The sequence below is a fragment of the Lutjanus erythropterus genome, chromosome 4 (assembly GCF_056507025.1).
Source record: "Lutjanus erythropterus isolate fLutEry1 chromosome 4, fLutEry1.hap2, whole genome shotgun sequence".
Lineage (NCBI taxonomy): Eukaryota > Metazoa > Chordata > Actinopteri > Lutjaniformes > Lutjanidae > Lutjanus > Lutjanus erythropterus.
The window spans coordinates 33,045,794-33,058,700 of NC_139320.1; the positions used below are offsets into that span (position 1 = coordinate 33,045,794).

A 12,907-nucleotide genomic window follows, 5' to 3' on the forward strand; every position below is an offset into this window, starting at 1 on the left:
GTGAAAGTGTTTATGTAAAGTTAGCTAACAGCTGCGTACATGATATAACATTAATGCTAACAGACTGAGGCTAAAGCTAGCTTACATCTCAGCAAACATTGGTCGGATGGTGAAATACAGCAGGTATATCTACTTGATAGATGACAGAAATACACTCATTAACGTGGGAAAAGGAAGTGCAGGGACGGGTCACCAGTGAGCCAGAGATGCATCATTGTAGACCCACTTTGATTCTTCATCAGCCCACATCCTCCTCCTCAAACCCCCACAGAACAAATGCAGATGCAGTAGGATCCAACAAGTTTCTCTGGAGGTTAAGTTATTGCAGACATGCTAACCAGACATGCTAACGTTTGTGTTAGAGCAGATGAAGACAGAGTTTAATCTGTTAGCCACATGTGTGCTCTCGTGTTTCATGTTTTTGAAAGATGACAATGACATCACCGTCAGATCAGTGACGTTCCATTGTTGTGGCGTGAATTTAGGGGTCAAAAGTTGTGTTGTAGGCTTTCAAAATAAAAAAAAATCTAGGCAGCTCATTAAACTTAATAATATAATATTTAATACAGATATAGATGTTAAAAATGCTGCATAGTCATTTTCATTGCTGATTTCTCAGGGGGAAAGGGACTCAGGACTCTGTCTGGAAGTACATTCACTTTAAACACTTTTTCACACTTGGTTTAATGAAGGAGTTTAACATGACTGGGAAGCTGTAGAAAATTAAGAGCTCCTCACCATGTCAGAAACAATAATTTGTAAAACATTTCTTATAGCTAGCTACCTGTCGAGGTACGCATTAATCCTGAGGGAAATTTAAGTGTTACTGCAGCAGTATACTGAATTCACAGTACTAGTTAGTGGTCAAAATAAGATACAGAATAAGGTCAAATACAAATAGTAAAAAGTATATTAAGAAATAATAATTTTAAAAATAATAAGAATGAAAAGAAATATACATTTAAGTAAACCCTCTTGTTGTTGTTGTGGAGTTCCTCAGAGAAGCATCCTGGAGCCTCTAGTCTTTTCTATATATATATATATATATATATATATATATATATATATATATATATATATATATATATATATATATATATATATATTTATTTATATGTGAAAATAAGTAGTGCAACATTTATTTTCAGGAATTATGTTTAAATAAAACATCATCATGTTTTGAAGTAATGTAATCCTGACTCTATCATGTTTTCTATTAACATAATTAGGAGATGTCAATGAATGTATCTGACAGCAGTATCTAACAACAGTATTATTTAATGTTTTTATCATAAAATCATACTTGAGAAGATAATTAACTCTGTTGTGTCACTCTCTTGCATGTTAAGTTTCAGGGAAGAATAAAATAAGAAGAGGTCAGTTTTGTCTGTCATGTGGTTAATTTAGCTTAGCACAAAAACTGGGAGCAGGGGGAAACTGCTAGCTTAGCTACATCAAAAGAAAAGAAAAAGCACCTTCCAATAACTCCAAGTCTGTCTGATGAGATTTTTTATCTTCTGTCTGCTAGAATTCCTGCAGGGAGATGTTGGCGTTCCAGGAAATAGAGGTCCAAAAGGACTGATGGGACTTCCTGGAACCAGAGGGGAGGCTGGAGAGACAGGTGAGTGAGCGAGAGGAGGGAGGAGTTATGATGTCACATGACATGATAATATCTGATAAATGAGCAGATCAGACTTTCTTTCTTTGAAGAGCTAACAAAATTGATTTCCCGGCGGCTGTCAGGTGATAAGGGGGCGATGTGCACGGCCTGTCGGGTTGTTTCTGGCCCTCCCGCACCTGAAGGTAAACCAGGAGAACCAGGTGAAGCTGGCTTGACAGGTAAGATATGATGACAGACTGATAGATAAATGTGAGTCTTACTTTGTAATACAAATGCTGAAAAGTAAAAGTAATTATTTTTTGCAGTTTTTGTTGTTATTTACTTTTCTAAAAGTTTTGTCAAAGAGAGGACAGATATGAAGTTAACCAGGGCTACATTGTGTTGAAATAACATTTTAACAATATCTTCAGCTGTAAACGTTAATTCATGTTGTTACAAAATAATAAAACTCCCAAAGGTATACAACTGTTCACAGTGACCAGCCCAGCAGATAGCAGGATCTGATCCTCACTGTCGGTCTGTGATGTCATTCTGTTTCTAGGATCAGCTGGTTTTCCAGGACCCAAAGGTCACAAAGGAGTCAAAGGTATTGGGGGACCACCTGGTCCACAGGTGAGCTCACTGATCACCTCCATAAACCCTCCTATCACAGACAGATTCCTCTGATACTCCACTCATCTATAGTTTTCACTGCACATTTTCTATGTAAGTGTGAGTTTCGGGGAGCAGAAAGAACATAATGCAGGATCTCTGGTAGTCCAGCCTCACAGAGCAAGCATTTAAGGTTGCATAGCATGGAGGGGAGTCATCACTTTCATTCTTCTGGGTTTCTACAAGGATGTAGTAGGAAAAGTGTCATTTGTGAGGCATTTATGTTACCTCGTGCACCTGCAGACCTGTGCCACTTCTGTCAGGTGGAGCGTGGATTGAAGGCTTGTACTTGCTCCACTCTGGCTTTGATTATACTTAATTTGTATGTCACTTTGGACAAAACAATCTGCCAAGTGCATAAATCTAAATGATGCTGCACACGTTTTAATTGTAAAAGAGCATAATTAGACAGCATTATCCCAAAACTCCATCCAGCTTATGGAATTGTATTTGCTTTCTGATTGGATGGTTAGATTGTACCTTAGGTATGATTATTGAGATACCTCATGACTGTCTCTGTCTGTCCATCTGTCCCTCTGTCTGTCTGCTGTTCTGTCTATAGGGACCATTTGGTATCCCTGGCCTCACAGGGCCCCCAGGACCTGCTGGTGACCCTGGGATCATGCATAGGGTGGGCCAGAAGGGTGAAGATGGGGATCTGGGCGTGGCTGGACCGCCAGGTTTCGAGGGGACAGACGGACGTCGAGGAGTTACAGGACCGAAAGGTGTTACTGGACAGAAAGGAAACCCTGTGAGTATCAGAAACATCATCGTCTAGCGAAACCATCTGTCCACAGAGAGAGGACTGTTCATTCTGCCCTCCATTACTCACACTGGAGGAACATGAGACCAGGATCTTCTAAGGATGTGCATCTGTTCGATGATTCAGTGCATCTTAGAAATTATAGCCAATAGCCAACAATTCAGTCCAATTCAGCCCTGCCACGATGTAATGTGTGAATATTTGATTCAATTAATGTTCTATTTATAGTGTTCTATTAGTTGCAAGAAGAAATCCTGATAGTTTTACTAAATCCAGAGAGCAAGAGACAGAGAGAAGGAGACATTACAGTGGTGTTAACATCTATAAATGAGATCCTGTAGCCTAAATGAGAATCTGTGAACGAACTTTAAAACTGTTTTTAAACAGTTTAGAATGCATTTTTGCAGTAAGATGAATAGCTGCTCTTTTTCACATGAAGAGCGCTGTGGTTCTGATTGAATTTGACCGTGTAGAGGAAGTGGGGTGTGGAGGAACAGTGATGCTTCGTCTTACCTGCTCTCACAGTGACATGACGTCTCTGTGGGTCAGGCTCATGTCTCTGTTCTCTGCTGTCAGGCACGTTTTGATTCTCATGCCAAAAATGAAATATAAGCACATCCTAATGAGATGTGGTGATACACTAGTACTGCACTGATTTTTTTTCCAACGCACGTCGTCTGAATCAATACACTCAGATCTTACACATTAAAGTCTGATGCATGTGATGTATGAGGAACTGAATTGAATTTCTTTGCTGGGAGAAAAGCGTCTATATTAATTTCACCACTAGATGGAGCCAAAATAAAAGATTCTACGATCTTTTACAAACTGTTTCCATAACAACAAATCATCCAAAAGAGATATTTTTGTCTGTTGTTGGATAACAGACACAATATGTAGACAATAATTTGCTGTTTGTCTCTAATGCTGCTCTCAGGGGCCTCTGGGGCTAAAAGGTGACAGGGGTCCACTCGGGGAACCTGGTTCCAGAGGACCATTAGGACAGATGGGACCTTCAGGGCCTCCTGGAATTGGTCCTCCAGGACCTCCAGGCCCTAAAGGCAACGTAGGAGTTGTGGGACAGCGAGGAGATCCTGGAAAACCAGGTGAGAGTGTCTAAATGAAATCCCAGAGTCTCATAGCAGGAGAAGTTTTGTGAAAGACTGGCGACATAAAGAGTGAAATAAAACTTATTAGGACATGTTTCCCTAACTGAATGTTAGCTGCAGAATAAAGCATATCTCAACTCACCCACAGTTTTCTAGTTGTGTGATTGCTGCCAATTGCACATATAAATCATAACGACTCAAGTGCGCTATTACATGCAATTTGCAATGTTCAACATATTAAAGAATGTGTTCAATAGTGCCACCATGTGGTCAGTTATATTTCTTGAACGGATTACTCGATTGCCACCAATTCTGATTCTCATCATCAGACTGGAATTACCAACAGTTCTTGCTTGCTCTCTTTCAGAGGGTGGACAGGTGAGACACAGCAGCAGCAGATGCAGCAGTCACATGCATTTCCATCAGGAATATTCTAGTTTAGTGCAGTGGCTCGCTGGATCATTAAGTTATTTAAATGAAAGCATCTGAGAAGTTTATCAGTAAAATGTCATCTGTCTGTCTGTGTGTGTTCATTCATCCAGGGGAAAAAGGTTCTCCAGGTGAAGTCAAAACCTCTCCAGGAGATCCAGGACAGAAGGGAGAGAAAGGTTTATCTGGAAACCCTGGACCTGAAGGTGAGACAGATCCATCTACTGGAGCTGTCTGTTTAAAAAGAACCTTGATAGTAAACAGCTGAACCCTAATAAAAACTCCCAAATCTGTGAAAATCAAGTTAGGGAAACAGATTTGAGAGAAACTCAACTGTCTCCAGTTCTTTTCTTTTCTGTGCTTCAGCTGCTTCGTGCTAATTTATTTGAAAGTTTGGCTGGAAAAATGTAATGTTAAAACTGAAACACAAGATCATCTGACATGCTGAGGACCTTAGCCAAGTCCTGTTGTACCTTAATGTTGCATATTACTAAATCAACATTTGTAATGAAATTACCATAAAGCCAGCGAGTGGTAGGAGGGCATTTGTGCCCATATCAGCTCTGCAGCAGGTCATCTGGCTGTGATTTAAAGTGCAAACTATTTCTCTACTGATTTCTCTCTTTACAAAATATCAACTTTGGATTTAAATGGGCTCAAAACCAGTGAAAATCATCCTGAACTGACTGACTGTCAATTTAAATTATCTTGATTTTGTCCTAAAACTACTGACACACGACACAAAACAAACATTCAGTCCAACATAAATTGATTCAGCTCCGTCAGTTCAGTCTGCCTGTTGACTCACCTGCTGTCTCTGCTGATCTCAGGTGTGACAGGACCTCCAGGTGCTCCAGGAGCTGTTGGTCTGAAGGGAGAAAAAGGCGATGTAGGATTTTCAGTTCAGGGCCCTCCAGGCTTCCCCGGGGTCAAAGGTCAGGTTTGGATCGAACAGTCAGCTGAAGGTTTCAGTGAGCTGAAGATGGTCAGTAATAGTGACACCTTGTTTTTGTCTGGTCCAGGACACAAGGGGGTTTCAGGAGCTCCAGGTTTACCGAGTTTTGGTATCAAAGGACGGGCGGGGCCATCGGGCCCCCCAGGGATGCCGGGCCCTAAGGTAATGTTGACTCATGTGTTTACACCTGATTATCAGTTATAAATATACAACAACCTTCCTCTGTATAGCCTCACTACAAGTAACCTGAAAAGAGACAAAACTAAGTAACAGTAAATAAAAATGGACACTGTTGTGGTCTAACAATATTAGGCTATTAAAATGAAACTAACTAACTAACTGCCACTTTAACAGCAGAATAAAACATCAAGGAGACGACACAGTTTTAAAATCAATTCTACAGCGCACAGGCAGCCAGTGTGATGAAGGTAAAACTGGAGTTGTGAGCATTCTTTTGTGGGACTCTGTGAGGAGTCTGACAACAGAATTTTAAATGAACTGAAGTCTGGACAGGTTGTGTTTACTTAAGCAAGAACAGAAGGACTTGCAGTAATCTAAGTGTTCTTAACAAGATGGTGCCGACTGATGGCGACACGCTACGAGGCTCTCTCTCTCTCCTGAACATCAGTTGTGTTGTCAAGAATGATCTGAAATGTCTTAGGAAACATGAACAACATAAGCAAACATAAGCAACATAACAGCACAGGACCATAAATATCTGAATGGACAGTAAAAACAGTTTCAAGAATTATAGTAGCAGATACAGGACATTTACAACACCTGCTGCAGGAGGAAAGCACTGTGCATTATAAAGGACACATAGTCTGTTCTCCAACCTTCCCTCAGGGAAAGGCCTGCAAGCATCAGAGCTCAGACCACCTGCCTCAAAGGCAGTTTCTTCCCCCAGGTGGTCAGACTATTGAACAACAGCTTTTAAATCTATGTGATTCTGTTGATATATGTCGATGATTATGCTGCATATGTATTTATTTATTATTCTTATTTATAGGTGTTAAGGTCTGAGAGAGATCCAGGACATAATGGATTTCATTACATTGATTGTACCGTACTTTTAATGTATGTGACAATAAACTTGAACTTAAACAATGAATGAAAACATGAAGGACAGTTTTCAGGCTTTGGGGGACAGAAAGGACCAAATCTTAGAGATTTTGTGTAGCTGAATAAAACAAGATTTTCTATGATTTTCATTGAAATTTAAGATTGCTATCGAAAAATGATGCCAAGATTTCTGCAGTGAGGGGTGACACTGGTGAAGAATAAACCATGTCTTGTTGTGATCTGATTGTGTTTAAGGTCTGGTCCTGTGATGATGACTTTGGATTTATCTGTATTCAGTTAGAGGAAATTATTCAACAACCACTTTTCTTCATCATTCATCATCCTGTGCTTGTTTACTGGTTTAATGTTGGTTTCTGTGGTCACAGGGGGACGGGGGTATCGGTTTCCCAGGTCAGCAGGGTCAGTCAGGCCCCCAGGGAGAAGGTGGCTCAGTGGGACCCCAAGGAGACCCTGGAACCCAAGGACCAGATGGGGCTCCAGGATCTCCAGGACAAGACGGACCACCAGGACCAAAAGGTAGTCAATTTAAGATCCGATGAACCAGTACTGTTGAGCCAGGATGCAGACAATATGACAGGTTACAAATGAATCCACCAGCACCCATGGCTCTGATGGACTCCCATCCCAATAACTGACTCTCCTTCATCTCCTTCAAAGGGACATCTTGTTTTGAGTCATGGTTTCATATGTTCAATCAAATGACTCCAGTCCATGTTATTGGTGTTGTAGTCAAGACCATCTAAACTGAGTCTAAATCATGAGCAAGACCAGAGTGTCAGGACCAAGACAAAACCAAGTGCTGTCACATCTGTAGCATTTATGCTGGAGTTGACATGATTTAAGGTTGATGTTACGTAACTATTAGTTCTTCATGGTTTATCACAATCAAAAACATAACTTAGTTAGCTAGCTTTGCAAGCTTAGCTTACCTTTCTCTGTGCTTCCTTCCAGTGAAAGTCAAAAATTAGAAATTAGAAATTAGTCAAGCTATTCACAATAATGATATTCTGAAATAAATCAGACAATGCAAAGGCAATTTAGTGTTATCCCCACAGTTGTGGTCTTGACAAGTCTTAAAATTAAAGCCTGAGTTGTCTTGTCTTAGACAACATGAAACAAAGTAAAAATTTGATCGATTCCGAAACAAGACATGGAAACTAAAGTTGGTGTGACATATTCTACAGGTTGATGTGTATTGTGCGACGGCCTTTTTTGAGAAGGAGCTTTGATTCCCCACCTCCCCACCTCCTGGTGCAGTATCTGTTTATAGAGATTAGCCTTCACTGCTGATTACATCTCAAGTTGCTAATTGAACTGTAAACTGATTGTTGCACAAAAGAGGAAGTCTTAGCCTCCACTGACCTTTAATTTTTCAGCTTGCTGCTGGCAACTCATCCACATCTCAGCCTGTAAAGCACACATGGCCACAGGAAACTATTTTGCCCAAACCTTCAAAGTACGCTTTGAAGTTGAGTCAGGTCACATTTACACAACAATGAACCAATCCAGCTTTTGTTTGTGATCTGATTCAGACCATTTCCTCTGAAGGGTCTCAGTGTATGTTTGTACCAAGGGGGACTAAACAGCACAGTTTTAGAAAAATGCCCAAAGTGACCAGAAGTGTTTCTCAGGTCATAGGGGTCTGGATGGTATACCTGGTCCTGTTGGTGCTGTTGGACCATGTTTACCTGGAGCTCCTGGATCTGAAGGAGAGCAGGGACAGATGGGCGTCATCGGATTCACAGGTAACATCTCTGCAAGACTTTGTGTCCCTGTGCAGAATCTCATCTCCACCTGCTCAACTGACAGTGGACAGACAGCTAACAAGGAGGGGTTTTTTTTGATGAATCAGTCTCGTTATTTCACAGAGAATTTGTAGGAAAACTAACCTGTCTCTCAGTCTAACAGTTATCTTGCCTTATAGGGATCCGTGGCCCAAAGGGTGTGCAGGGTGACCCTGGGCTGCCAGGCCTGGGAGCCCTGGGACCTCAGGGGCCATACGGGCCCCCAGGGTTTGATGGGGCTCCAGGGCTAGTAGGGCCAGTTGGACTGAAAGGCCTGACAGGGGCTGACGGAGAACAAGGAAGCCCAGGTAAAGAGATTTGGTCACTCCTTCTCCTCCTACTTTATATATTTCTAACATTATTTTTCTGATACACACTTTGAGCCTCTTGGGTCCAGAGAAATTTCTCAACAGCTATGTGGCTGATTGTAATGAAATGTGGTTCAGACATTCATGGTTCCCTCAGGTAGACCGACCCACTGACACTGAACTGGCCCTCTTCCAGTTCAGGCAACTAATTTGGACCATTAATTTTACCAAAAATAAATTAGTTTGGAACCCATAAATTTGGTTCCCAGCTGAAACCAAAAATAGCAATTTTTTTAGGAAACCATTCTACAAGCCATTTTGTATTGTGCAATGCCCTTTATTGAGGAGGATCAAGGTTCTGCTCAAAACTGGTGGAAACCAGGGGCTGGTCCAACAGATAGCACCAAGATTCTAAGAATTTTGAAAGGAACCTCTTTAAGAATGAGAGCTAATTCAGTGAGACACAGCTTTGAATGAAGTGCGATAATTTCAGTGATCCTCTGACTTTTCTTCAAGCATGATCATCAGGTCAAACGTTTACTTCAGGCAAGGTTGTGGACCTTTTAGAGTTGAAAATCAAACCAACCACAAGTATAGTAACATCTACATTTATGTGTGTGTTTAAGGCATCAGAGGGGACGAGGGTCCTCCAGGAGTCCCTGGGATACCAGGGGATGATGGGAAGCCAGGAGAGACTGGACAACCAGGACCGAAAGGTTTCATCCATCAATGAATCAATCTCTCAATCAGTCAAACAATCAACCAACTCTGTCTGACTATAACTGTTTATCACCTGTCTGTCTTTCAGGTCACATGGGTGTAAGCGGGGTCAGGGGTTCTCAGGGGCCTGTGGGGCCACAGGGAGACAGAGGAGAACCTGGGCCAAAAGGAATCCAGAGAGCTGTAGAGATGTATGGAGATCCTGGAGACAGTGGAGCCCCTGGTACTCATTTTTATTCAGTTCTATTTGAATGTAGTGGCACCCTGAGAAACTGTCAAGTATCCTTGATTAGTTCTCAGTCAGTATGAGCTTTTAGTCCTCAGCAGATGTTGTCCTTGATGTTCCTCATGGTCTTATTCTGGGTCCCATTTTATTTTCAATTTGTACTTATTTACTTTGGCTCTGCGAAAGCAAGCAGTTGGTTGGCTTAGCTTCGCATAAAGACTAAAAACTGTCTAATGGTAAGAAAATACCAGCATCTTGAGAGCTCACTGATTAAAGCTGCCTTCAGGTGTAGTCGTATTTACCATGTTCATAAGAAGAGACCATATGAACGGCCACCTCGTGTGGTATTCTCAAACTTGTAAGTGGAAATTTTCTGAAAGACACAAGTTCACGAGTCACAAGCCATGCAGTGACCATGTGTTTACAAGTTCCATTTGAAGGCAGCAGCATTTTATTTCCCATTTGTATAATTTGTACACAAACTGAAGTGTAAAAAGTCACTATTGTGCAAGCAAGGTAACGGGGAAAGGGGACTGGATCCAAATGCAGACACCAAAGACAGAGCTTGTTGCAGTACAATGATTTATTACGAAAGTCAATATTCAAAAGATTTTCTGGATGATGAGGAAAGCAAGGATCAGACCCTCAGAAAGCAGTCCAAACAGGCAAACAAATCCAACAGAATGGATGCAAGAATCAATAACTGGGCAAGTCCAGGGAGGGAAGTAAGGTCCAAAAAAATGAGCATCAGAAAATGTATTGTAGGTCCATTTTCCTATCAGGACCCTCTGACCAAGACACTGGCTTAGAACAGGAGTTGGTCCCCGGATGCTTCCCACTGCTGCTACTTTAAATGGCTTGAAAGCTAAGACTGAATCTCACTGTACATTGTACTCTGTATCACTGTATATGTGACAATGAAGTTGACTGTTACCTTTTTACACATGAGGAATGGCTAGAATGCTTGTTGCACATTATGCTCTAAGAAAAGGAAACACACAAACTACATACACAAGAGCAGGATGATGAGGGGCCAAAAGAGACCAAACCAAAATATCAGACAAATGAGAATATTTTAACAATATCAGTTTTGTTACAAATCATAACATTAAAGGGTTCTTGAACTCATCAGACTGAATTGTAGAGGTACATCCTAATAAATATACTCTGGGTGTGTTGTTCTTCCTGCATGTGACTTGTCTGTCTGTTTCCTGTCACACCCTCAGGGCCCACAGGTATCACTGGTACCAAAGGAGAGAGGGGACCCCCAGGGCCACAGGGCCCTAAAGGAATCAGTGGTAGACTTGGGAATCCTGGGCCACAAGGTGAACACAATGAACTGAAAGCTGTTTGTCGGCTTATTAGGATCCTGATTAGCTACCAGCACTGTAGCATCGACTCTTCCTTTACATGACAGTCAATTAAAAGTCGGGAAATGAGTTGCTGCCTTTAGTCTGTCAAAATCATGAGTGAGCAGCTCTTATTTTGCATCATGTGTTTATAATTTTGCATGACTGTTATATTACAGTTTTATAGTGTAGACAGTCTGGTTTGATGCAGCATGCAGGCAGTTTTCTCCCAAGGGAGACAGATAAAGTAACCTTGACCTTGATCTTGATGAATGCGTGTGTCTGGCAGGACTTCCTGGAGACCCTGGCAGAGATGGAGAGAAAGGTCCTCCTGGTGCCTGTGGACCCAGCGGTGACCCAGGAGAGATGGGAAGGCCAGGTAACATTCCCTGCAATGAAAACTGTGACACCACAAATAACAGATAATACTGATCCACCTGATCAAGTCTTTCATTTCAAAAGCCATTAATTAAATAGATTTACCATTATTAAAACACAAATTTAAATGTCTAGAACAATATGCAGACTGAACGTAGTAACAGTAACAGTAAAGCTGGAAAAAGAACAACTTGAGTCTTAAACAGACTGTCTCCAGACCAGTGTGTGGAGTTTAAGAAGATAAACCTTCACTCTGTGGGGTGATCTGTTTCTACTTTTTTCTTCCAGGTTGTAGAGGTGAGAAAGGTTTGCCAGGGCCTTGTGGACCATCTGGTTCAGATGGAACGCCAGGACCAGGGGGACCTAAAGGTCCTAAAGGAGAACCAAGTCCTCCTGGACCAGGATCCAAAGGAATTCCAGGAGAGAAGGTATCACACAGCTCATCAACAAATAAGGCCATTCTCTATCAGTCAAATCTTATTCATGATTTCTTAGATCATGTCAATTCCATGGAGATTGAAGACCTTTCCACTGGACTAAAGAGTCCTGTCTTCCTCTGTCTTCCTCTCAGGGGAATACAGGATGTGCTGGACCTCCAGGTGAAAAGGGGAAACCAGGGCATGATGGAGGTTTTGGTCCTCCAGGACCTTGTGGCCCTTGTGGCCCCAAAGGACATCCTGGAGCCCCAGGATGCAGAGGTCTGATTCTTAACAGTTTATACATCATATATCTGCAGTTTTAAAACTTAATGCATTTTGTACTTAATATAATATATTGTTTATACATAATTTATCTGCAGTTTGTACATCTGGTCTCAGGTAGTGTTTTTCTATCAAATTAGCTCTGGGTCTTGAACCAGTTCTGCTCAAGATTGTTGTAATCATGTTGCTATCTTAGTGGACCAGCCAGTTTTGAGTGGAACCATTACAATGAAGTAGATGTTTCAGAATGTACACCATTCTGTAGAATATGGCAAGCTCACTTTGGTTTGCACTTCAGGTTAAGGAAATGTATTTTTGGTCAGAATGCTCTGAATGATGAAAATTAGATGCACTGGAACAGGTCCATGTTGGTGGTAAAAACGGATAGGTAAATATTAAAACCAAACTAAAGTCACTATAAAGCTCCATAAAGAAGAGGGGACCTGAAGTTTGTTGAACGGGGAGGGACAGCATAGACTCCCACACCCTCCACAAGCTAAATAAAAGCCTCTCTTACCTGTCTGTCTGTCTCAGGTCAACCTGGGTCTTCTGGTGAAAAGGGTTGTGATGGTCCTCCAGGGCAAAATGGACCTCCAGGACCTACCGGCCTCACAGGTTCATAAACCAGTGTAACAGCATTACTAATGTCAGGTAGCAGTGTCAAAGTGTCTCCCTGTCCGTCCTCTCACCCATGTTTACTGTTTCATTTTGAAGTTCATGCCTCTCCTCTCATTTCTATAGCCTTAACTTTCTGCCTTTGTGTGTTTCCAGCCTTTGTGATTGCTCTTTAGTTTTACTTGTTATTCATTAACCTCCCCTCCGTAGTGTAT

At 41.6% G+C, this 12,907-nt stretch overlaps 1 protein-coding gene across 1 annotated transcript; it reads left to right on the plus strand.

The window, feature by feature from the left end:
* Positions 1 to 1,757: 1,757 nt before the first annotated feature.
* On the plus strand, positions 1,758 to 12,857 carry LOC146328708 (uncharacterized). Its single transcript, XM_084716677.1, has 17 exons — positions 1,758 to 1,839; positions 2,163 to 2,233; positions 2,835 to 3,023; positions 3,973 to 4,141; positions 4,687 to 4,779; positions 5,404 to 5,508; positions 5,596 to 5,690; positions 6,977 to 7,127; positions 8,243 to 8,356; positions 8,536 to 8,703; positions 9,330 to 9,419; positions 9,512 to 9,646; positions 10,876 to 10,974; positions 11,288 to 11,377; positions 11,665 to 11,804; positions 11,948 to 12,074; positions 12,612 to 12,857. Exons 1-17 carry the CDS (start codon positions 1,758 to 1,760, stop codon positions 12,698 to 12,700), a joined length of 2,007 nt encoding a protein of 668 aa, XP_084572803.1. The 3' UTR covers positions 12,701 to 12,857.
* Positions 12,858 to 12,907: the final 50 nt, after the last annotated feature.